This window comes from Schistocerca nitens, chromosome 9, assembly GCF_023898315.1.
Source record: "Schistocerca nitens isolate TAMUIC-IGC-003100 chromosome 9, iqSchNite1.1, whole genome shotgun sequence".
NCBI lineage: Eukaryota > Metazoa > Arthropoda > Insecta > Orthoptera > Acrididae > Schistocerca > Schistocerca nitens.
The window spans coordinates 349,584,797-349,611,606 of NC_064622.1; the positions used below are offsets into that span (position 1 = coordinate 349,584,797).

The window sequence follows — 26,810 nt, forward strand, 5'->3', positions numbered from 1 at the left end:
AAGACTGTGCCAGACTGTGTTTCATCCTCTCCCTTCTATCTTATGGCCAAACAATAAACATAACATGACAATACACATGCACCTATTACATTTGCCTACACCCTACAAATACATGTGTGACACAGCTCTCACATATCCCCACAGGAAGGAGCCAATGCACCCAGAGGAAGAAAACACTTTCAAGAAAGGCAGTTCTGTGAGATATCTCAGCCAACAATGCTATATGACCTTCTCTTCATTGATGTATATTGTACGTACACAAATCTTAAACTGAAGATGATTGACTGAATGACCAGTGTTTTCTTGTGTTTTCCTTGTGCTTCCAGTGAATGTGTTACATTACTCTGGATACTTGCAATGTGTGCTAGCACAGGAACGTGAAAGTCAACTTTTGTGTTACATATTTAACATCATGCTTGCACGAATGGTACGTTGTGATATGATTCTGAATAGGTCTTGAGGACAGAAAATGGATTATGAGAAAAATAAAAGAAAATTAAGGTGCTATTTTAAAAAGATATAATGCTTTTCATATTTTCATAATGACCAAAGTTAGAAGAAAGGCACTCATGCTGGGAACGTGTCCTGGTATGTTTATATATAGTGCTATATCTTGCTTAAAGATATTTCTCCTTTGTAGATTAAGCAGTCCTGCTCACAGATCACAAATGTAGTTATTATGTGTCAAATCCACCTCAGTGGCCGATATCACTAACACACGTTTGTGCAGTGGCACTCAACATGGGTGTAAGCCAGTTCAAATCCTTGGTGGATGAAATTTTCACTGCCATTATTTGGCCAGCAAAGGGAGGAGTTGTGGTGACGTAAAGTTCTTTATCATCAGTCTTTGCACCAATGTCCTGGATAAAATTCTGAACAACTCCACAGTGTCTCACGAAGTGAGGGCATGTGACACCACTGATGGTGATCCGTCTGTCGGAAAGGGACATTAAATTCATTGGCTCCCTTTTGCGCTATCTGCGAGGAGTAGGATAAGGGTCGGCACAGGCTTTCACCCTCTCCCTTCTCTCATCATCTTTAACATAAACAAAACACTATGTCTCTCTCTCTCTCTCTCTCTCTCTCTCTCTCTCTCACACACACACACACACACACACACACACACACACTTCAGTCAGTTACACTTACATACACATCTCACATTTCACAACAGAAAGGTGCCGATGGCATTAAGTATAGGGAAAACCTTCACAATTAGGTGGCTGAACCTGCCCTTTGGGGTTTCCATGCCATTCATGCAATACAGTCCTTTTTTTTTTTTTTTTTCTTTCCCTGTGTTAAATATAAAGTCACATAGTGGATGTTGAAACACTGAAGCCACTTTTTTTGGGCCAACTGTAATTCAGACTTCCTGCAACTGAACATCTTTCAAGAATGAATGACAGATTATACATACTCTTATTTTTTGAAGTGTACAACAGGCATTTCCTATGATGATTCCAGGATTTTGCAATAAAACTTTGATCTAACAGCACAACTCTGTTATGCTACCCAAATCAAATAGTGATGCATGCTCCACACAATGACATGTCCCGCACGCAAATTGTTGAGTGATCTGCAAATGCCATTATACCTCCCCATGTGTACTTGTAATGGGGCAGGGAACAGGAGATATAAATCAGAAGTTAGAGGGATACATGGCAGGGATGGAGCTCCAAGACTGACTGTTCATAGCCTGACTTGGTCTTCCTCTTCCCCTGCTACTTTCACAAAGGTGTCAGAAGGATGCTACATCTCACTGACCTGTAATGGGCTCATTGTGGATGACAGCACTGACAAGGCAGCCATTCAAATCCCAGACCCATGCAAGAGCAGGCATGCTGTCATCGCGTGTCACCAGCCACGAGCCACAGCTACTGAAGTTCAACACACCGACACCCCGGTTTTTCCAGCTGTCACCTCCCTTGTCCCAGGCCAATGGTATCACTGTCACTGGGCGATATTTTACCACTTCAGCTGCAACAATTCAGTTGCAGTGTAGTAGTGACAGACAGTTCACCAGCAGGATTCATAAAATTTCATCACATATTAATATGAGGGAATGATTCAATGATGAAATTTGATCAAAAATAGCCAATAATTACAGACATGAAAAATGATACACGTACAAAGCACATAAATTTTAATTGTAAAATAAACATAAACATGACAAAACTGAAACATTATCTTATTATTTGATTTAGATGGTCAATATACTACAGTTGCCTATCAGAAAGGTCTTGTTAGATGTCAAATATTTTAATGCTTCATTACCTACTGTGCAATTAGAAGATCAAATTTACTGAGAATAACTTTTGAGTCATTCAGGTAAATATTCTGGGTGGGTGATATCCCACACTGCTACTGAAACATATTTGTTGCTGAGTCATATATATTAAGCAAATACTACATTCCATAACAGAGCCTGTTAAATTTTGAATAGGGTAGAATTCACCAACAGAACAGCACATTTTCGTTATTCCCATCAGTCTTTGTTAAATTTAAATGAATTAATATCATTCATGCCTTCTTACTGAAACAGGCAGTCTCAGAGTCCTGTGTCATGCACAGATAGGTCTGTGCTGCCACGGTGTTATTTGCATGCTTCAATGTGTTCTCTCCTTCGGAATCCTCCTGCGCTCAGTGTTGCTCGCATGCCTGCAACATCTTTCTTCCTTCTGTAACAGTTGATAGTGGAGGACTCCCAAGTTTAGAATTGATCCACTGCAGAAGCAGTGTCACCGTTCCAATTTGGCAGCTGTCACACATTTACAGCTCCACGTGTGTCGTGTATTCTCGGCTACAAGCCAGTATTCGTGCATTATAGAAATGTGATATAGGAAAGAGAAGTATATAAATTTTACATTCAGTTTTGAGTGTAGTTTGTATGTGCTTGTCGACCATGAATAAAAGATCAAAATCTAATTATTTGTGGAGATATTTTTTCATGTGAGATGAAAATAACCAAATTATGCAATGTGATATTTGTGGTCAAACGTGATTTTTCAAAACTGCTGCAAGTAACCTACCAAAACATGTGGAGTGAAGGCACCGAACAGTACGTTTCATTCACAGTCGAAGTATGGTAACTGCATATTAATCAGACCAAGTGCTGTTTGTGATAATATTGATGATGTCAATGGACAAGATAACCAGCAGCTTCAAAACTCATTGTTGATTATTATTCACATGAATCTCTGGCATATTCCTCAACAATTCAAGCTGCTAAACAAAACTCTGAGAAAGAAACTAGAAGAACTTATTTTAAATTTATGAAAACAATGGAAACTTCTGGATGGAACATTATTATTTTAAATTTATTCACAACAATGTCCAGCCAGTTGCAGTTGTCTAAAGTGATAAAACCTTCATATTTTACAAGTATTTGAATCAAGAACATTGTTCTCTGAGCCAAAAAGTAATTACTGGAACTACAGTTTGTAAATGGTCCGCCTAGTCGTTGATATCGCTAATTGCTATAAACGCGCTATTTCACTCCAATTTACGGAGCTTGTTAGCACTTGATGTTAGGTTGGCGCCATTAAAATGCATTGTATTGTAGTAATCGCTGCTGCTTGCTGGATCGCTGCTGTGTCTCGATGCTGATGCTGGCTCTAAATCTGGTTGTCTAGGGTTAAAAACATGAGGTCCCGTGTTTTTCATGTGCTTTTGATGATAAAGAACGAGCGAAACCAACACATATGTAAACATCAAATATTTATTAATTTGGTGGCCATATTAATTCCACTGTCCACCAAAGACCATAACTCAACACAAAGTAGTACTTCCTTTACATGTTCTTTGCATTGTTTTTCCATCCCAAACAATAACACAGAAACACACTTCACCAAAGTGACATTCCGACTGCCTCCCGACCCTTCTTGCTGCTTGTATTTATAACATTGTCAAAGAACTACTAAAAAGAGATATAGTTTATAAATCACATGTACATCTGTTATCATAATGTGTGCAGAAAAGTTATTAATTTGCATCGAGTGACATAATTTAACATGTTATTAAAATGACAGACAGATTTGTTGACTTGACAGAATAATTCTTTGTTACAAAAAGGCCGTGTTTTAGAAGTTTGTCAATTGACTTCTCTAATTTGCATAAATAAGTAAGTAACATGAATTATTAAGAATTACATTGGTTTTCGTCTAAAATAGGATTGATTACGTGAATACTGAGTGAAAACGCTCCTAGTGAACAAATAGGTTTCACTGGGTGATTTTTATTTAAGGGGATCCAAAATACCTAAGTTGGCCACTATTTTTCATACTTCATATTAATTATTTAAGATAAACTTAGTGTTTTTACATGATGACATTTGCTGTATCAGTGATCAAGTGATATTAACTTTTGTGTGGGTCAGTTATTCAGTATAATTTAATGGGTTGACTGTTTATGGAGACATGTTGTGCAATCATTGTTAACATACATAATAACTTTTCTATAATCATAAATACTCGTTAAACTGGTTGAATTTGGAGGGCATCGCATACTTCGGTAAAGTAAAGCCTTTAATATGTTCCGTTACAAGTTCCAGCAAGGTACAATATGTTTATGAATGATGTATGAGAATGGATTACACAAGGGGTGACTGAAAAGTTCTTGGCTCACTCATGAAATATTTGTTGTAGTCAAATGTTAGTTGAGCAACTAGTAGTACACACCTTTGATAGGTTACATACCACATTTTTCATTAACATCTATTTTTTTTTCTCCAGATATTGGAGTTTGAAGTGTCCAAGGTGTACACATTTTGAAAAATGTACAAGGAGAGCAAGTGCATGGTCATCTAACACCTGCTGAAAAAGAGCATGAGTGCAATGGAGATCCATAATGGTATGATGTAATATTGGGGGAGGATTCCCCTTTCTATTCTAAGGTCAAAAACTGGGTGGCAGAATTTGAGAGGAGTACTACCTGTCTCCAAGATGCATCACACAGAGGAAGACTGGTAATAGTCAGTACAGATGAAAAAGTCACTGTAGTCCAGGGTATCGTCATGGCCGACCGGTATGTGACAGTACACTACATTGCTGAGAAAGTGGGCATCTCTCTGGAACAAGCTGGACACATCATAAGAGTTGTACTTGACATCCACAAGGTCTCGTCTTCATGGGTCCCAAAAAATGTTGACACATAGAGAAAAGTCACATCCACCAAAAACTTGACTCTTTTTGAGGCAGATGCTTTGACATTTCTCAAATTTTTTTGTGACAATAGTTAAAGCATGGGTTCACCACTTTCAACCTGAGTCCATGGTTCAACTGAAACATTGGAAACACCCCTTCCCACTCACCCCCACAAAATTCAAGACAATCACATCACCTGACAAGTTGATGGTATCCGTTTTTTGGCATTCAAGAGGTGTAATCTTGACTGTATACTTCAAAAAAGCTGTAACAGTGAATGGAGCATATTCTGTTGCTCAACTAGTATGTCTGAGGTTGGCCATCGACATGAAACATGTTGGATGTTGCCATAACAAGTGCTCTTTCATCAAGACAATGCCTCTCTGCACATATCCATTATTGCGATGTTTGCCATCGATTCCTGTGCCTTTGAACAGCTTTGATACATGCCTTATTCACCCAATTCATCCTTTTCTGACTTTAATCTCAATAAACATCTAGCTGGAACCCATTTTTGATCAGATGGCATGTCGTGCCTGCAGGAAGAAATGATCTACAGGGAGGTTACGGTGGATCTGCAGCACCAATGGCAAAAAAGTCTGTGGTCCTAAAAGTGGACTACACAGAAAAACAGCCAAAAATGTTTGGATACTGACAAAGTTTATTGGGTGTGCTGTGAATTTTTCAGTCACCCCTCATAGTTGGAAACTGTACGCTTGAGAGCAGATACAGGCACATCTGAAAATAATGAAAGCTGGGTGGCTATGACAGGTGACAGTACATTCCACAACAGAGGATCTAAACTCCAGCGAGATTCATAACAGTGTTCCTCGATGGAAGGTTCTCGTAATGGTGTTCACTTGGCAGAACAATCAAGAAGATGCAGTTCAACTTTTCAGATAAGGTTCTAGCAGTAATCACTAATATGTGGCAAACATGAAAAATATAATAGATACAAATTAACTTCAGTGGAAACATTTTGGATGTTTTGCTCACATGCTGAACCTAATTCTGCTAGAGGCTTTCAAATAAATTAAAGTGTTGAAAGGGGAGATAAAAACTATGTTTACTTATTTCAAGAACAGTACATCAGGTGTGGAAAAACTTACTGCACCTTGGAAAAAACTATGTTGGAGTTAGAAAAACTAATTCAAGATGTTTCAATGAGGTGAAACTTCATTTTTTACATGACTCAAGGTTTCGAGAAAACTAATTGATGCTATAGAAACAACTGTAGGACTAATAAAGACATTTCAGTTTTAACAGAGGAGAAGTGGGCAAAATGCAATTAACTGAGTGAAGGATGGAAATAATTTAAAGAAGTGACTTCAGGTAAGTGACAAACAGCATGTGACACATTATTCTGTTCTGATTTCCACAAATGGCCTCATAGATGCTTGCAAGAATATAAATAAATGAAAATTCTTTCTGGTGGTGTTAATGTGGTCAGTCTACTACATAAAGAACTGGCTGCATGAACAAGAGATACTGACAATGTGTGCAACAAAATTGCAGTGTCAACTTCCTTGGCCCCCAGATTTATGTTGTTGACTTATTGCTGCCCATTCAATAAAAACTCATTGCATACAATTAAAGTCAAATGCACAGAGCCAAAATAACACAGAAAACACAGAACAAGCCATAAAGAATAAACAAGCAAAGATTTTAGAAAATATTGGAAATTTCTCACTTTTGGAAAGGTTTCCACAGAAGATTACCACTAAAAACCTACAAGTACATACAGTAGCTCTAGGGTAAGATAACTGTGTTCTTAGAGCACTGGCTACAACTCTTTAAGAATTCATTCATATGCCTGCTATAAATACTTTAGTTGTATTATGACACTTTTGTTATTACATTTGAGTGACACACATCTACTCCCATTATAGAAATGAATTGCTATTTGAAGGAAGACTACCTTCACAATGACAAAGATTCATTGTAGTTACGGAAACCGACAAGAGCTCTTGTCCAATATTGTGAAAGAGTCTTGCACTTGAGATTCCATGTGTTTGGAAAACCACTGCCTTGGGAAAGGACTTTTTTCAGATGCAGGCTATCATATGTAATAAATGATTCTCATATTTGCTTAAGCACAAAACTTGTTGTTTGATGAAGCATGGACACTGTTTCAAATCTTCAATAAATCTTAAATTAATTAAATTCAAAATGATTTCCTTAGCCACATGAAATACCTATAAAACATTGCTACACTAATACAAACTATTTTGCTGGGTTTAATGTATTTAGACCCAATTTGGAACCTATTAATAATTAACAGGTTTCTGAACTTATTACCTGTTGTAATCTTACCATAATTAACATTTTAGTCAATCCTTAGCATATGTGTAGTTTAAATCTGTTATGCTTTATTGTAAAGAAAGTCAATTTCAGTTAATGATCAGAAACCTGAGCTATATAAGCAAGCCATAGCACAGTGAAGTCATTTCTCGATATAATATACAACTCTTCAATACCTACAAGGACTTCAAAGCAGGCATTTCATAGTCAAAATAGGGAAGAGATGTTAGAAGACATCAAGCTTCTTGGCATACCATCCAAATATATTTCAGTTTTTAAGGCAATCTTGGCAGGTTCCAAGGCAATGGTAGGAGTGAATGGGGAGTTAACTGACTGTTACAATGACAATATTAGTGTCAATAAAGATTTAGACAAGATGATGCTCTTTCCATAATGCTTTTCAATTTGATCTCAGAAGCAATGATCCAAAAACTCCAGATATCTGAATGCATAGGTATAAGGGCCAGTTGGCTGCATGTGCTGATGATGCAGTTATTAGCAGATGGAGGATGCCAAGTGGTAGAATTGAAAGAAGCTGCACAGCATAGGCCACAGAAAGTTAACGAATTGAAAAATAAATATATGAAATTTCATAGAACAGGAGACAATAACCGGGATAGCTTGTTGGCAGCAGGTTTAAATTTTTGGCATGTGGAGGATTTTGAATGCCTAGGGGCTAATATTAATAAAGTAAATAATGATGGTACCTGGACAGCAAGAACCAATTACGAGCTGATCTGGCTCATACAAGGAGCTGATATTATAGTAAAAAGTAAAAGTATAGCAAGCCTGTGGCATATCCAAAGGGAGGAAGATACAAAGTAGGTCTTCCAGTGGAAACTGACAGGGAAAAGATTAAAAGAAAGACTACATAAACGATGGCTGGACACGAAAGAAAACATCAGAGCCCTAGGAATCAGAGGATGGAGAGGGAAAGTAAACAAGAGAGTAGTATGGAAGGAAATTGTTAAGAAGGTGAAGACCCACTCAGGGTTATGAAGCCACAAGAAGGAGAAGAGTCAATCTTTAGCATATGTGTAGCTTAGATCTGACAATATTTTGAAAAGGATAGAGTGATACCATATAGTGGAGATTTTGAATTGCAGGTAAGCAAAACAAAGAGACTGTCACAACTGGTAAGCTGAAAAGGTCTTCAACCAAATTAAAAACAAACAAACACACACACAACAAACAGGTGGGAGGGGAGGCCAGAGAGGGAGTTGGAGGGGGGGGGGAGGGGGGGGAAGATAGAGAGAGAGAGAGAGAGAGAGAGAGAGAGAGAGAGAGAGAGAGAGAGAGAGTTAGTGCCGGTTTTTAGTGAAATGACTACAGGTTGATGAGTTAGATGTTTTATGCAGCATCAATGTGTGCAAGGAAATGGAATTCTCTGGTTGTCTCAAATCTGAATGAGTGAGTTTTGCACTCAGTTCTCTGTTCTTGAGCAAACAAAACTCTGGTCGCAACACAATGAAACATTTTCTGTCATCATTTCCTACGCTACAAAAAGGTATAGACTATTCAGCTCACAAAGCACAACAAGCATATATTGACCAAAATCATGATAAAAAATCCTGTAGCCACATCTTAAGGCCAATCCATGAATGAAATTTTAGACTCAGCAATGCAGTGAGTGAACTAAGAAATCTTCATGAGATATTAAATATATGAGCAGAATTGGGCTCAAGTCCAGACCTAGGGCTTTCCAGAGCACTGTCTAAATTTGTCACAATGTTACCTTGATTATGAAATTAATGCTAAATATTTCAGTACTAGTGTGACTTAATAGCGAAAGATTGAAAAATTTCCTATGTACTTACTGCTATAGCTGACATCAGTTTTCTCCTTATCTACTGGTTGCCTGTAAATGGCGCAGTCTGAGCCACTCAGCTCGTTGCTATGTTTGATCACTACAAGAGGTTCCCATGTTATATAATTCAATAGCAGCACCTGTCAGATACAAACCCACAAAAAAATTGCTATTTAGAATAAAAATGTAAAGTGTGGTGAACTATTAGGCTTTGCTTCTGCCATTTCTTCTCAAAGTTCAAGGCTTTATCGTGAAAACTTACAAAAAAAATATGATTCAAATTACTAGTCATGACTGGCAATTACTTCCTCCGATCTTTTGCGTAACACGTGAACCCTGTGGCAGAAGAACTGTGTGTCTTTTGAGGAGACCCATGAATCAATCCAATTTTGCACTTTTTAATATGGCCAGAAGTGGTGATCAGCCGGTTTGTGTACCACTGAGAGAAAAAAGTGGCAGTCAGAGGAAGCATTGTCTGGAAAATATGGCAGGTGGGGTAGGATTTCCCATTCCAAATTTTCCATGTCTGTTTTGACAGGATGTACGACACGGGATCAAGAATTGTCATGCTGAAAAATTACCTTTTCATGTCTATCACTTTCAGTGTTCAGCCCAAATGTATCAACTGCTTTCAATAACAATTTCCTGTGATTGTTTCTATTGGTTACAGTAGCTTCAAAAACCTCTCTTCCACCACCAAGCCTGTCTTTGATGCCAAAATGACCATTCTTGAAGTGTTGAAACCATTCTCTGCATGTTGTTTCACTAAAGTTGCCTCACCATAGGTTTTACCCAGCATTTTAGGAGCTTCAGCCAAAGATTTCTTCAAGTTAAAGCAGAAAATTAAAACTTCTCACAAATGAAGAGAACTGGGTTCTTAAAGTGACATATGCAATTGAGAATAACTTTATGATGCAATCACAACTCGACTATTTTTATTAATGGTGGTATGTTTACAAATGCCTAAGCTTCCTGTATGACACTTACAACTCACTGGTACCACCTGGACCATCATTCACCACTACTGCCATCTATTGTCAAAAGGCAGAAGCAAAGTTACAGACTAAGAAAAACATTAAATAGATAGGAGGGTTCCTCAAGCCAGACTCAAAAATGAGATCATCTCTATTATATGATTAGACCTGGTATAAAAGCTAGTTATCTCTTATCACAATGCAAATATTTACTACTCAGTTGAAACCTTTGGTATCCCCTAACTACCATTCTTACACCAGAATTCCTACTTCAGCAAAACCTGTCCCAAGCATGTCCATTCACCAGATTTTTTGCTGACAAAACCTACAATATCAAAGGTTGAATCACACATGACAAAGTACACATTCCTTATCAATAAACCCAACACTCAGTAACTGCCATATATTCATTGCTGTGTCTTATGCGTAATGAGTCTCCGAACTATTGAAAAGTTTTATCTTTTCACCCTCTGTACATGAACAGGCTTAACGTTTTGCTTGTGCGTATCCACTGCTCAGTACTTCTCCTGTGCAGTGAGTGGTTGTCTTTAGCCAGCAGCTGTCACTGCTGCCAGCAAACACAGATGTATGAAGGCCTCCTGTAGCCTTTCCCATCCATTAGCCTTCAGTTACATGCATCCATATTGCTTCTCCACATAGTCTAATGACCCATATTCCCAATTGTATCAGATTATCATCTTTGCCTTTTCGTATTCTTCAAATCCAGCAAAGAACTTTTTGGTCAATACACTACATTTTTAGTTGGCTATGTGACCGATCTACTCATTAAAATGACAAATTATGTCTTCCACTCAAGTCTGTTCCCTGATACACTTCTTCTCAAAGTAATTTGCCACAAATATCTCTCCATTGTCCTCAGTTATCAATTCTCACGTTCTTAAATGTTTTCACACTGAAAGTCCATATATCACTGTCATAAGAAAACCTCTTCATATCCTTTCCTTTTTAGACATGTGTAGCTTAATTTTGGGAAACCAGTTTACTTTCTCCAAAAGCATTTTTACTCTTCAGTTTACTTTTATTCATATCCAGTCTGTCAGCTTCAACTCCCCTAAGTAAAAACACACACAAATGGGATCTATGAGAATTGTTAATAGTACTATTTTCTTTTAAACATTTGTTGCATTTATTTAAATCTTAGTACTGATGCTCAGGTCTATTTTTAAACTTGTTCATTTTTTGTTAAAATTTATCTGGCAACACAATGAGGAAAACAAAGGTGGTTCAACTACATTTCATCTCTATACATACAAATGGAAATACTCTGACTTGACTAACTGACTGACTTATCATCACCTAGCCTAAACACTAAGGACATAAACTTAAATTTTGAGAGGGTGTTGATCTTATACTGCAGGCATCATTTAAGAAGGGACTTCTCAAAATCCCACCTCTAAGGAGCTGAAAAATGTTGTTATTAATGCAATTATGAAGTGAGAACTACGAAAATTTTGTGTTTATGAAAAGGAAAGTTGCCACTTATCATATAGCAGAGATGCTGAGTGCCAACTTTCCTTCTCATAATATTGTTGCATTCCATCCTGGATTTTCCATTGGTTGAAAATTGTGTTTGGTTTCTCTGCCAGAAATAAATACCTGATTCAGCAGTTTTGAAAATTTAACCTCTTAGAGGGTGAAATGGTGGGTGAAAGTTTTCTTCGAAAATAAATCCACGTTAAAGAACTACTAAAACATTTTTAAAGCTACATCTATGAAAACTGGTGAAAATTGGTATTTGACTTTTTGGTAAGAAATAAAAAAAAAGTTTTTTAATGTTTTCAGAAATACAATCCCAAGGAAGTGAAATAGGGAACAAAAATTTTTATAAAAATATTTCATCATGAACGTTTTTACAGCTAAATGTGAGAAAATTTATATTTGGCTTCTAAAGTCTTTTCTAATCAGTTATTTTCTCTATTGCTTTTATTCTTCATCCTCTCCCTTCCCGCCCCCACCTCCCTTCTCCAATTCCACGGCCTCTTGTTTTCTACCTCTCACTGTGTTTTAGCTGGCACAATGGTTACCAATGTACTAGCTTCAGTGCCTACTCTCACTCTGATGCTTTCCCCTTTGTGCTCAAAGCATGTGGGTCCCTCTCATCCTAACCCTTTCTCATCCCCAAAATATTTCCAAAAGGTAGGACAGTGTCGTATACTTTCAGATGTGTCAGTTGACAATGCTAAATGTTCTGCCTCCTGAAGATTATTAGAAGCCAGAAATTCGTAGTTTTAATTTCATCAATACATTGATGACGATGATGATATTTTTGTTGTTTTAGTGGAACATTGGGGTTAAATATAAACAATGGTATTAGTAAAGGTGTATGTGTTATGTAACTTAGCACCACCATTTTGCTCAAGCAGACTATATGATTGCCACAATTTTTTTTTAAATTGAATTTTTATGTTGTTTACAAACTGCAACATCTTCTAAGCTTTTCGTTCTGATTAAGGCCAATGGTCTTTACTAACAAGTTAATGTGTTAGGTATTTGACATTTAGCATGTAAGAGAGAAAAAGTTTAGAAAAAATTTGAAATTATGTTTTAAGTTTGTCAGAAGTCACTAAGTGCTCTCATTATGATACCATGTATAAATGTATTCTGGGCAATTTATGTTACATTTTAAGCAATCGTATCTCCTGAACTATGTCTTGTACAATGATATAATTTTGCAGGTATATTCAGTGGTACACGTAGTTACTGACTGCTAAAGTCTTGTGAATAGAGTTAGTTAGCAAAAAAGTTATAAATTAAAATGTCATGCTTGACACTGAAGTTTTACTGCAAGAACAGCAAAAATTTAAGGAGAAACATTTTTCCTACATCATTTTGTGGGAAGTGTCAGCAATAAAAAGTTTTGTAATGATTTGAAATTATGTTTAAAGTTGTGACTTCTGAAATTTTCCCAGCGTATTTCTTTTTCCAGTAATTTTCAGGTTTGCAGCCGGATCCCATCAACATTCTGCCACGATATTTCAGCCCAGAGACGTCCAGCTATTCTCAGGTGAGTAGACGAGCATGCAAATGGTACTGGCGGTTTATGGTGCATGCGTTAGGAGGTGACATGTGCAAGGCAGCCAAGATGTGTGTGCTGCCCTCAGTGGTTAAGTAACAACAAACTAATCGCTGAGTATTGACTGAGCTTGTCAATTCCGTTGTGACCGCATAATTTTAATAATAGGATTCCAATTTTTACCCAGCTGAAAGCCGTTATCACGATTCATTAAATTATCAGCAAGATGTATTTCCATGGATTCTTTAATTACAGAGTCCCAGAAGCTGGAAACGAATGCTAAAACTTTGGTATTATTGTATTCCATTGAATGTCCCATGGAAATGCAATGTTCTACCACTGCTGATTTTAAAGGTTGCTGCAGACGGGTGTGTCTCTTATGTTTTATACAGCGTTCCTAGACTGTCCGTGACATGTGACCTACATATGCAGAGCAACACTCACATGGGATTTTATAAACACCCACCTTCCTCAATCGTAAATCGTCTTTAACGAATCCGACTAAGGCACTGCTCTCTGCTAGTGGACAGAAAATTATGTTAATATTATTCTTCCTAAGCAACCTGCCTATTTTAGAAGACACAATCCCGGCATATAGAAGGAATATAGTAGATTTATAGTCATCATCAGTCTCCTCAGAGCATTGCTTCTTGCTATTATAATTGTGCATGGTCCTTGTGACAAGGGAAGCCACAACGAGAAGATATATAGTCAACTAAGTGACTCTATGTACCACAAAATTGATGAGGACCCAACGAGCTATATTTCCAGAAAAACTGTTACTCTTTCAAATGATAGTTCTTTATCTGAACAAGTTACCAAGAGGCTGAGACCACACAATGCTGTTCCACCAAGACTGTATGGCCTGCCCAAGATTCACAAGGATGGCATTCCTCTATGACTGATAGTGAGTAATATTGGTGCCTCTACTTATTCGACAACAAATCATCTGGCCTCCTTACTCAAGCCGCATGTGCTTAAGTGCTGCCACCATATACGTCATTCCAAGGATTTTATCAATTGTTTGAAGACTGTTAAGCTAAGCAGCTCGGATTTACTAGTTAGCTTCGATGTGGTCTCATTTTTACTGAAGTGCCTTTATTTGACTCACTACATCTTATTGGTAACTTGTTCAATGATGATTTTATGGCTTTTTTTTAACATGACAGTGTCACCATCGGGAGTCCCTTGTCCCCTGTGGTGGCCAATCTTTATATGGAAGATTCTGAGGAGAAAGCTCTTGAGTTTGCCGTCTTAAAGCCTACGGTTTTATGGGGTTACATAGATGATACTTTTGTTGTATGGCCTCATGACAGACAAGAACTGGAAAAATTCCTCTGTCATTTAAACTCTTTACATGAGAACATCAAGTTTACAATGGAGATTGAGAAAGATGGGACTTTACCTTTTCTAAATGTGTTAGTACGCCCGAAGAATGATGGGTCTTTGGGACATTCGGTGCACAGAAAACCCTCACATACAGATCTATATCTTCAGACACCCAGCTACCATCACCCTGCATTATCAGTATTTTAATTCATTAGGTGCAAGTAATATCGGATGCTGATAGCCTTCACAAAGAATTAGTGCATCTGGAGAAGGTTTTGAAAGAGAATGGCTACACTTCACACGAAATATGGAAGGCCATGCACAATTACAATTACAAGAAGAGAGGAGACTTGATGACGACTATAAATCTACTGTGTTTCTTCTATATGCCGTGAACATGTCTTTTAAAATAGGCGGATTGCTTAGGAAGAATAATATTAATGTCATCTTCCGTCCACCAGCAAAGAGCAGGGCTTTCGTCGGATCCGTTAAAGAAGATTTACAATCAAGGAAGGCGGGTGTTTATAAAATTCCCTGCAAGTGTGTTTTTGCATATATACAAACGATGACACAAATGGTTCAGGAATGCTGTGTAGAACACGAATGACACACCCATCTGCAGCAACCTTTAAAATCAGCAGTGGCAGAACATTGCATTTCCATTGGACATTCAATGGAATACAATAATACCAAAATTTTAGCACCTGTTTCCAGCTTCTGGGACTCTGTAATTAAAGAATCCATGGAAATACATCTTGCTGATAATTTAATGAATCTTGATAATGGCTTTCAGCTGGATAAAAATTGGAATCCTATTATTAAAATTATGCGGTCACAACGGAATTGACACGCTCAGTCGATACTCAGCGATTAGTTTGTTCTTACTTCACCACTGAGGGACGCACACGCAACTTGGGTGCCTCATGCATGTCACTTCCTAACACATGCACTGTAAACCACCAGTATGATTCGCATGTGCAGAATTCGCTATAAATACCATGACTGCATCAGTTCTCTTCAGTACTTCGTCTACTCACCTGAGGATGGCTGGACGTCTCTGGGCTGAAATATCAGGACAGAATGTTGATGCAATCCGGCTGCAAACCCAAAAATTACTGGAAGATGTTTAAAGTTGGTTGGAAGCCACTAAGTGGTGTCATTCTCAAATATTGGATGAATATGGTCAGTGTAATTTACACGCTGTCAGTTACGTCGCTTTAAGACATATACGCAGCTTCCAACTGTAATACTTTTATTTTGTTAAACCTTTAATGTAAGATTACACCTGCTAATTGGTAGATCATAACAGCAGTTTATATATTTAAATTCAGTCAATAAGTATATGAAATATTGAAAATCAAATTTCTGTTGCTCCTGGAAGCCATCAGACAGGCAACCTGCAACTGGCAGCATGAACCATGAGTTGGGTTAGTCTGTTAGTAATAATATACATACTTTTCTATGTTTATGAGCAAGATGAAATAGTTTTTCTCCTGAAGGTAAGTACTGGCCAGAAAATGTGTGTCAATTTTATAGTTTTCTTGAGTGCATTTTCCTTTGAACATATTTAATAACAATCAAATCTAACTAACATATTTTGGTAATGTATAACTTATTGAAAAACGTTTGAGCTGTTGAATAATGTTCATATTTTGAGCGCAAAAGGAAAATTATAAAATATTAATCATTCGCCACTTCCAAAACTCTCCTTCTCTCCTCCCTAAATTTTTAATATAATTATATTACTCCTTCATCCCTTTCCTATACCCATTTACTATGCCATTATTTTTTGTATTACAGTTTAAATTCTGAATAAATTTACTTTTATTCTGCCTATTTCCAAAGACCACGTTGTCCTCCATTCTTGCTATAAACTGCTATTGTGGTGACAATAAGTTTACTGGAGAGATTAAGAATTTAGTTTTGAACACGAAAGGGGAAGGAATTCACTACATTACTGAAGCACTATGTTACCAAGTGATCTAGTGCAACTAAAAAAGACCACAAGTAGAGCACTGGACTTAGATGTGAAAGGCCTGTGGCTGTCTCTCATCTTCATAGCACTATTATCTGTTAATCTCAGCCCCTGTAAACCCCATATCCACATCCACTGTGTGGCTTCGGCTGCCAGAGGCTGCAGTCTTGTGTGTGTGTGTGTGTGTGTGTGTGTGTGTAGTCCATTTTCGACAAAGGCCTTATTGGCCGAAAGCTTATGTGTGACAGCCTATTTGTTGTGCCTATCTGCAGCTCAACATCTCTGCTACGAGGGTGGTTTGAAAAGTTCTCAAAACAGAATAGAAAAAAAGTACTTACATCACTGAAACTTTTTTTATTTTTCAATGTAATCTCCTTGTCAATTAATGCATTTGCTCCAATGATGTTCCAGTGCCTTGATCCCATCTCGAAAATGAGTTTCCTCCAGGTCTGCAAAATAGTTGTCAACTTCGGCTATCAATCCTTCGTTTGAAGTGAATCTTCACCCACCAGGAAAAATTTTCAGTTTTGGGAAGAGATGGAAGTCTGACGGAGCCATATCTGGTGAATAAGGCAGGTGTGGCAACAATTCATACTTTAGTTCATGTAATTTTGCCACGGGGACGCACATGTGTGCGGGCACGCACTGTCTTGAGGGAAGATGACTTTCTGACTTGATAAACTTAGCCTTTTTTGGCATGTCTTTTGCTGCAATTTGTCCAGGAGGTTAGCATAGTATTCTGCAGTAATTGTTTGCTCAGTCGAGAGATGATCTACAAACAGAATCCCCTTCACATCCCAGAACACTGATGCCATGGCCTTTCCCGCCGAAGGAATTTTCTTTGCTTTCTTTGGTGGCGGGGAATCAGCATGTCTCCACTGCTTTGGCTGTTTTGTCTCTGGGGTATAGTGGTGCACCCAAGTTTCATCTGTGGGCACAAACCGGTGCAAAAAATCTTGTTTGTTTCTCCTAAAATGAGCCAAACATTGTTCTGATATGTCATGTCCATTCTCATGCATTTCTGATCCAGAATCAAGAGTCGTGCCACCCATCTTGCAGATAATTTTTTCATTTCTAATTCTCCAGTTAAAATTACAGATTACATCTGGCAAGCATAGACAATTTACACACTTTCAATTGACAATCCTCTATGACCATTTTGTGCACTTTTGCAATGATTTCTGGAGTAGTAACACATTTTGGCCGACCACTGTGAAGATCATCATCTAAGCTTCCCGACCAAATTTAAATTTGTTTGTCCACTTGGCAACAGTTGAATATGAAGGAGCAGAGTCCCCCGTGTATTCTGGAAATCGGCATGAAGGTCCTTTGCTTTCATATCTTTGTTTACAAAGTACTTAATCACTGCTCAAATCTCGATTTTGTCCATCTTCGCAAATCACTAAGTGGGAACAACAACAGAGCCACGTCACCACCACAGCTTTCTTCCAAGACCACTGACGTGACACATGTTTACAGGCAACAGTCCAATGAATATCATGTGACTAACTTGTTGCGACAGTGCTGATTTCTTGTGGTGATTCCAAGAACATTTCAAACCACCCTTGTATAATGTGAGTAGCAACTTTCCCTTTCATAAACAATCTTAACCAATAGACGTCGGAAGTAGCTATCTTAGAAGTAACCACACATTAATTTTTGGAACAGCTATTGTATAATACTTACAGTGCCATCCCAGCAGCCAATGGCAAGAAGCTGTCCTGATGGTGACCATGCAACAACTTTGACACCAAGACAATTGTGCTTATATTGGCCTATCCATGACCCAGTTTCCATGCAAAACAGTTTCACAGAACACTGGTGGCGTTTGTTGTCCCACAAACATAATGTTGAGCCATTAGGGGACCAAGACATTCCACCAACACCCAGAAAGTCATCGCATGAGACATGCTGAAAATCAATGTTTAAAAATTAGTAAAAATTATAATTTTTGCTTCAGCAAAATATGCAAAACAATATTTCTGCCTGATTTCTTAAGTGTTTTTGTGGTCTCAAGAGACCAACTTCATACTAAATTTGTAGACTGGATATAAGTTGAGTGGGTGCCATAAGACAGATTTCCACAAATGAACACAGATGAGTAAACACTCTGACAAGAAGGAAATGAACACAGTCAAGTACAACATGCATGCCAGGCCAAAATTGAGTACTTACTGTCACAAGTGTATTAGTCACATCACATCAAATACTAATAACCTTTGAAGCACAAACAGCAACTACCTACAATATGATTATTATTAAAACTGTTAATAACACTGTCCCTTTGTTGTTCATGTGTTACAGAATTTTTTTTTTTTTTTTTTTTGTCAGCTGATGTTTGGACTGGGATTCCACTAGAATAGGTGAGTCAGATATGTAAAGTCTTGCTAGTGGGACATCCACAACTGTTCTGTAAATTGTTCACAATCGAAAAATACTGCTACAGTTGTATTATTACTACTACTACTAGTACTACTACTACTACTACTACCACCACCACCACCACCACCACCACCACCACCACCACCACCACCATTATTTTGAGTCATCAGTTTTCTGACTTGTCTGATGCAGCCCATCACAAATTCCTCTCATGTGTTAACCTTTTCACCTCAGAGTAGCACTCGCAACCTACATCCTCAATTATTTGCTGAATGTATTCCAATCTCTGTCATCCTCTACAGTTTTTACCCTTTTCAGCTCCTTTTAGTACCATGGAAGTTATTCCATGATGTCTTAACAGATGTCCTATCATCCTGTCCCTCCTTCTTGTCTGTGTTTTCCATATATTACTTTCCTCGCTGATTCTGTGAAGAACATTTGAGTCAGTTTCAACCATAAGGGTTTTTCTGATGAAATGTCCAAATTTTTCAGAACACAGTGATCTGACTTTCACTATCATAGTATAGGACAATCCAGATAAAGGAATTATCAGTTGAGTAAAACTAAAGTGATCATTGAATCAATAATGTCTCAAACAACTGATGCAGCTGTTTGAATGGGAATAGTTTTTGGTGGGTAGTATTTTCAATCGGTATCCAGTTTAAGGCAGCTATGCATTGGCAGACCCTTATCCAATGAGAGAAGTTACTGTTTCTTTTTTGTGTGAAAAGAACAGCAGTGTGTTTGAATTGAGCACTGAGAAAGCACCAGGTAGTTACAATTAAACTTTCCCTATTTAACACGTTATAACATGGAAACTAATTATCGTATAACAACTAAACTTGGAAGCATTTAATGTCAAGGACATGGGGAAGAGAAGTAATGCAGAACCAGTTAAATTTCAACACTTTTAGTGGATTGCTACAGTACATCATACCATTACATACTGGTACCATTACTGCTACAAACGAGGCTGAATATGGTGTCCATCAGTGTACAAAAGAGTCTGCAAGCGCAGGCCTGCGTTCTGCACAGCGGAACGAACCATGTCCATAGGTATGCTGGCTGCCTCTCTTGATATGCTGCACTTCAGGTCAGCACATGTGTGAATGTTCTCCTGGTAAACCCTGTCCTTCAGGTAGCCCCACAAACAGAAATCATTGGGAGTGAGATCAGGTGATCATGCCGGCCAAGAATTTGGAAACGATTGGCTGATAATTCAATCATTTCCAAATGTGTTTCAGAGAAGCAGGTTAACTTCATGAGCAATGTGCAATGAGGCCCCATCTTGCATGAAAACCGTTGAGTTCAATGCATCTCTCTCTCCTGTAGGGCGGGTACGAGATGCTGGCGAAGCATATCGCAGTAACACTGGCCACTCACACTGCACGTTTTTGGTCCTTGGGCACCAACCTGTTCAGAGAAGAATGGGCCAATGATGAATGTAGCTGTGAAGCCACACCATACTGTGACACAGGCCTCACCACATTGTGACATGTTCGCCATACAGAGTAACTTCATGCACAGTGACTGGAGGTGAAGATCCCCACACACGGCAGTTCTGTGTGTTCACCTCACCCGTCAGAGCTTCGGCTGTCCATAGGATGGTCCACAGCCAGCACTTGTCAACTTCAGTCCTTGCGAGAAAGTGGAGAGCGAAGTTAACAAGTCATTGTGGGTCCTGTGGTGCAAGCTGCTGTATGATATGGCTCTTATACAGGTACTATTTGACAATCACCTTCAATACACAGGACCATGGGATGTTCAACTGTCATGAACACACCACGTGCACTCCCTAACGATCAGGAATTGCAAGCAGCATTGTCTGCCATAGCAACAGTGATTTCATCAACCAGTCACCGGCCTCTCCCTGGAGCGACATCCAGTTCTCCAGTTGTTTTGAACTTCTTCTTCATACTCTGCACAGCAGGTGGAGAAAGAGGTCCCTTCCATAATCCTTTAAGCTGGCGATATTCTTGAAGTGCAGTTGCGGCATTACTGTTGTTTTGATAATAGAACTTCACCAATAATGCCCTGCTCCTTTTGTCCAAGCTCATGTTGACACGCCAACTAATGAACTGCAACTGGTCAGGTGTGTGTGTTGTGACTACAAATCACAGAGACTGATCATGGCATGTGGTGGCCATTGTTGGAACTGGATGGTGGCACTGTGACATGTGGAAATCATGCACCCCATGCTCTGGACATTAATGCTACAAAGTTTGGTACCTGTATGGTAATTATTTTCCATGTTATAATGTGTTAAATAGGGAAAGTTTAACTATAAGCACCTGGTATAAAACTTCACCAGTGGTATTGAGGAATTATAGAATAACTAGGAAAAGCACTAATTTCAACTTAATGTAAATGTTTCTTCAAATATCCACAAACCATTATTGTTAGATAGACGCCAACACTTGAAATGGACAAGATTTTTACTGAAATCTGTAAGTGATAGGGCTAAAGTCACGGTGGCAATAAAAGACTTTGTTTAGAAAATGTCAAGTTACTACCACTGGGGAACATAGTGGAGCTTGGAGGCAATGAGTGTGTGCACCTGGAAAGACAAATTTATATGTGCATTAACAGCACTAAAATATAATTAACTTCTGTTTTTCAGTTTTACTTACTATTATCCAGAAAGAATACAAATAACGAAAATAATATTTTTCTCTTCCCCTGAAAAGAAAGGCTATAAGAAAGCTATAATAATTACAAAAGCTGCAGTGAGAAGAGCATGATTTACATTTAGATATCTGAGTAATTACAAACTAAAATTTAACTCAGATTAATAAAAAGAGTAGAAAGCATGTAGTCAGATAGAAAATTGAATCATGAGTTTCCAGTTTATATAAAAGAACTTTGTTAGCAAATAACCAGAAATTAGTGTGAGTTATTTGTTACTAGCCAGGTATAACTTGATGGATTATGGCTATGTTTTGATAAAGACTTATTCTGTAAATATAAGAGAATGTATTTACTATGTAACAGTGGTACAGTAAATATAAAACTTTTTCTTTGGTGAAGCAAATTCTATAACTTATATCTTTAGAAGTACAAAAGTCAGAAATTGCTCATAGCTTACTGAAATTACGACCTACAGGATTTTAACAGTGTGCAGCACATAAACTTTTCATGCATAAGTATCATTTTTGTATAAAGAATTATGCACAGGAAGAAACATTTTCATGGATCCAGCAGTCTTGCGTAATTTAATCATCATGCTCCTCCAACAGTATGGGGATGCTAGGCAACAGATCAAAATGGTGTAGATAGTCTTTCATTAATGGAAGACCTAAAGCTTGAATTTCTTCAATCAAGATGGTTCTTCACATTATCAAACGCAGCTGTTCCTATTTCCATCTGCTCTCATGTGCATCTGGTGTGTCCTGAAAGACACTACGGGGCCCAATTACTATCCCATCCTGATCACTGTGACACACCTTCTCTGCTCTAGACAGTTGGGAGCCTGCAAATAAAACATTTATAGATCTGACTGGGAAGATAATTTGATACAAGTAAGAGAGGTAAATAACACTTTCCCTCACAAATTAATTAGCCATATGACATATGAATGGCTCATAGATGCACTGGGGAGAGCAGCTTCTACAAGCATTCCTAGGAAAACTATTCACTATCCCTACAATACGTAGCCTAATATATGACATTCTTGAACTGTTGCTCCAAGACCAGCATTTCAAGATTTTTAAACAGCAGCCCACAGAGAAAATGTATCTCAGAAACACACGGATGTCAGCATCAAGTGATTAGTGAAATAATACAAAGGAAATGCTTCAGGGTCGTTCTGTGCCTTGTTCAGTTGTAGCACTTACATAAGTCATATGGTAGGAATAAAACTGGTTAAAAACAGAAAATATGGCCATGTCAGAATACTGTCACACACCAGATAGAAAATTCTGTGGGCACAATTGCCCAATCCTCTGTAAATTCTCAAACAATTTAATTTGACTGCACCATGGAGAATTACTTTCTATGCACCCCCATTGCTATTACAGTTTATATGTACACTAGCACTTGTAGATGTGTGTGTTCAATGCCCTTCATGTTACCAGTATGTTGATTGACTTTTGTCGCACATACAATTCACAATTTGCAATTTGACAGTTCATTGTTTGCTACTCATCATACGTATTATATTTTTAGCGATGTCCCTCTATGTAGTTGATTCTGTAGCAAAGGTATGGTGTGTCTTTCAAGCTCAAATACTTTACATTTGTTTTAACAAACTTGTTTTATTTCTGCTGTTCAATCTTTGTTCATTTGTTTTTTGCATAGTTGCTTTATGTACGATGTAATTGGATAGATAGAAAATCTACTCACCAAGTAGTGCTATTAAGGTTGCCAACTTTTGGAGCCAGCGGCTCCTCCTTCTGGCAGAAGGCTTGAGGGGGGAGGAAGAGGGGTGGAGGAAAAGGACGTGAGATTAAGGGAAAGGGGCAGAGTTTGGCTAAGTCACCCAGAACCACAAGTCAGGAGAGGCTTACCAGACAGAATGAGAAGGAATGACTGACTGTTGGAGATTGCATAGGACAACATTTGAAAACCTGAGAGCTTAAAGGTGGAAGATAGAGTAATATGCAAGACAAAGATCACTGCTAAAATATTGTGCATGAATTAATACAAGTGTAAAGCTAAGTGCATAGTATGTGATAGAGGAGGGAGGAGGACAGCAAAAAGAAGATAGGTCAGAAAATGAAAGATGTAGAAAACTGAAAGGGACTGAAGAAAGGAACAGTTACTGTAAAAAAATGCTGAGACCAAACAAATTAATGTAAATGAAGGCCAGGTGGATGGCAAGAACCAAGGACACGTTACAGTATCAGTTACTACGTGCCAAGTTCTGAGGAACTGGTGTCTGGGGAAAGAATCCAAGTGGCACTTATGGTGAAAGAGACACCAAGGTCATGACTGTCATGTTGTAGGGCATGCTCTGCAACAGGATATTGTGTGTTGCTGATACACATCTTCTGCCTATGCCCGTTCGTCCTGATAACTTCACAGTAGACATGCCGATGAAAAAGGTCGAACAGTGTTTACATAACAGTTGGTATAGAAAGTGTGTTGTTTCACAGGTGGCTTTCCCTTTGATAGTATATGCTTCACTAGTTAGACGACTGGTACAGGTGGTAGTAGGAGGGTCCATAGGGCAAGTCTTACGGCAGTCACAGTGGTAGGAGCCATAGGGTCTGGAAATGGGTGCAGAAGGAGCATAGGGTACAAGGATATTGTAGAGATTGGGAGGGTAATGAAAAGCTATTGTAATTGTGGTGGGCAAAATGTCAGACAGGGTAGGCCTCATTATAGGCAATGATTTTAGAGTTATAATCTGGCTGAAGTAGCTGATTAATACATTCAAGACTTGGATGATACTGAGTGACATGTGGTGTACTCCTAGGTTGTTTTTTGGAGGGATCATCAGTATCAGGATTTGCTGTGATGACCTGGGTGGTGGTGGTGGTGGTTAGTGTTTAACGTCCCGTCGACAACGAGGTCATTAGAGACGGAGTGCAAGCTCGGGTTAGGGAAGGATTGGGAAGGAAATCGGCCGTGTCCTTTCAAAGGAACCATCCCGGCATTTGCCTGAAACGATTTAGGGAAATCACGGAAAACCTAAATCAGGATGGCCGGAGACGGGATTGAACCGTCGTCCTCCCGAATGTGAGTCCAGTGTGCTAACCACTGCGCCACCTCGCTCGGTGTGATGACCTGGGAAATCTGCTTTTGAGCTAGGCTGGTAGGGTAATTACTTCCATTGAAGGCTGGGTGACAATGGTGGTGTTTTGCTGTAAAGAGTGTGCATCTGAACAAATATGTTTGCCTTGAATACCAAGGCTGTATGGATGGGAACATCTGACATGGAAAGAATGACACCTGTCAAAATGTAAGTACTGCTGTTTGTTAGTAGGTTTAATGTGAACAGAAGTGTGTAGCTGACCTTTGGTGAGGATGAGATCAAAGTTAAGAAAAAATGGCATGGGACTCAGAATATGACTATGTGAAATTTAAATGGGAGAATGTATTTAGAAATTACAAGACTTTAACAGGTCAGCCTCACCATGAGTCCACCTGTCAAAGACATCATCAATGCATCTAAACCAAACCAGGGACTGAAAGGTTATGGACCCAGGAAAGCCCCCTCTAAGCGACCCATCGAAAGATTGGCATAGGAAGGAGTCATCCTGGTTCCCATGGCTGTGTCCCTAATCTGTCTGTATGTCTGCCCCTCAAAGGTAAAGTAGTAGTTGATGAGTATAAAGTTGATTAAGGTAAGCAGGAAGGATGTTGTAAGAGGCACTGACTGAGGAACAGCAGACATACATGGGGGATGTTAGTGTAGTGGGAGGAGGCATCAACGGTGACAAAAGTGTGTGGTGGTAGTGGATTGGAGAAACATTCCAGATAGTCTAGAAAATGGTTGGTGTCTTTAATACAGGAGGAAAATATTTGTGCATGAGTTGCAGGTGTTGATCAACTAAGGCAGATGTACATTCAGTGGGTGCTTTGAAGCCAGCAGTTACGGGACGACCAGGGTGATTGGGTTTGAGGATCTTATGAAGAAGGTAAAAGGTGAGGATCCGTGGTTTGGGTGGGGTAAGAATTCAATGGATTGAGGTGTTAGTCCTAGGTCTTTTAATGAGGGAGTGCAGCAGGTAAGTTTTATGTGTGTGTGTGTGTGTGTGTGTGTGTGTGTGTGTGTGTGTGTGTGTGTGTGCGCCAATTCTTTGTAGGTCACTACTGTCTGATTCTTATTTTGACACAGGCTTATTCATTTTTGATTATGACAGTTTAAACTGTTGAAACTGGTAAAGTGAACCAAATAAGGTTTTTCTTGTGCAGTTGACAACTGACTTTTTATCTTTGTTGTAACAGAGACAGCTGAATGAAACAATATGATCTCCAATGTTTCCTTTTTCAACCACAAGAGCAGCATGAATCTACAAGCATTTTTTATTTTTATTTTTAATAGCCAACCTGAGGTTACTTTATGAATAGCCCTTATACCACAATATGCAGCTGGTGTATACCTCCATTCACACTGATAGCTGGCTTATGAAACAACAGGCTAACAGTATTGCCCTTCAAATTTAGAGTACTGGCATTTACTCAGAAATGCGTGCAGCACCTTGTTCTAAGGATGAAGTTAGGTGACCATACAGTGTCAGTAATTTAAACTGTGCAGTTCCTGAAATTAAGAGACAGCTTATGGCTGAAGTGGTATACCCACATCATATGTCATCTGTCAGGGCCAGAACAAATGAGAAACATGTATGGCAGCTCATACCTGTTTTAACACACTGCCTGCCTCAAACAATGCTCTGCAGCAGGATGCTACTTCACGTTCATTGCAAATTTCTGGCAGGTCAATTCACATTGTGGAGAAGCCACACTCTAGAGTCCCAGGAGTACCTCCAGAGCAATTATCATTTCTCCAATAAACAAATGTGCACTGCTGTAAAGTAAATGTTTCCCTCCAATGCTGTTGATCAGAAACATCAACACTTTGAAATGCCATTTCCCTGGGCTACTCCTTTTGCACAATATCCATCTGCTCCTCAAATATGAAATGCTGAACATTACCATATTCATGACAACTATGCAAATTCCGTGGCAAAATGTCATTTAAATATTCACTGACAGGTCAAAAATAACTGATCAATAATTCGTGGGCAATGCTACATCTTGTCCTTATTTCCAAACACAAGTCATATTCCCTGCCTCAGAATATGCCAGTGGGCTTCACACAAGCTTTCCAGTTAATCAGGCCACTGGGACTGAATAATCTCTGTCATATCTAATCCATTAAAGGCGAATTGTATAAAGCTGTTGATCATGGATCAGAAAAAAA

At 38.6% G+C, this 26,810-nt stretch overlaps 1 protein-coding gene across 3 annotated transcripts in view; it reads right to left on the reverse strand.

Moving 5' to 3' along the window:
• Nucleotides 1–26,810, reverse strand: part of LOC126203683 (WD repeat-containing protein WRAP73-like) — a 79,179-nt gene that overhangs the window by 15,266 nt on the left and 37,103 nt on the right. For all 3 annotated transcript variants that reach the window (XM_049938051.1, XM_049938050.1, XM_049938049.1), the window contains exons 4-6: nucleotides 18,248–18,472; nucleotides 9,260–9,389; nucleotides 1,765–1,977 (exon numbers count right to left, since the gene is read on the reverse strand). In XM_049938051.1, the coding sequence (XP_049794008.1) occupies nucleotides 1,765–1,977; nucleotides 9,260–9,389; nucleotides 18,248–18,472 (568 nt within the window). The remainder of the gene's footprint in view (nucleotides 1–1,764; nucleotides 1,978–9,259; nucleotides 9,390–18,247; nucleotides 18,473–26,810) is intronic.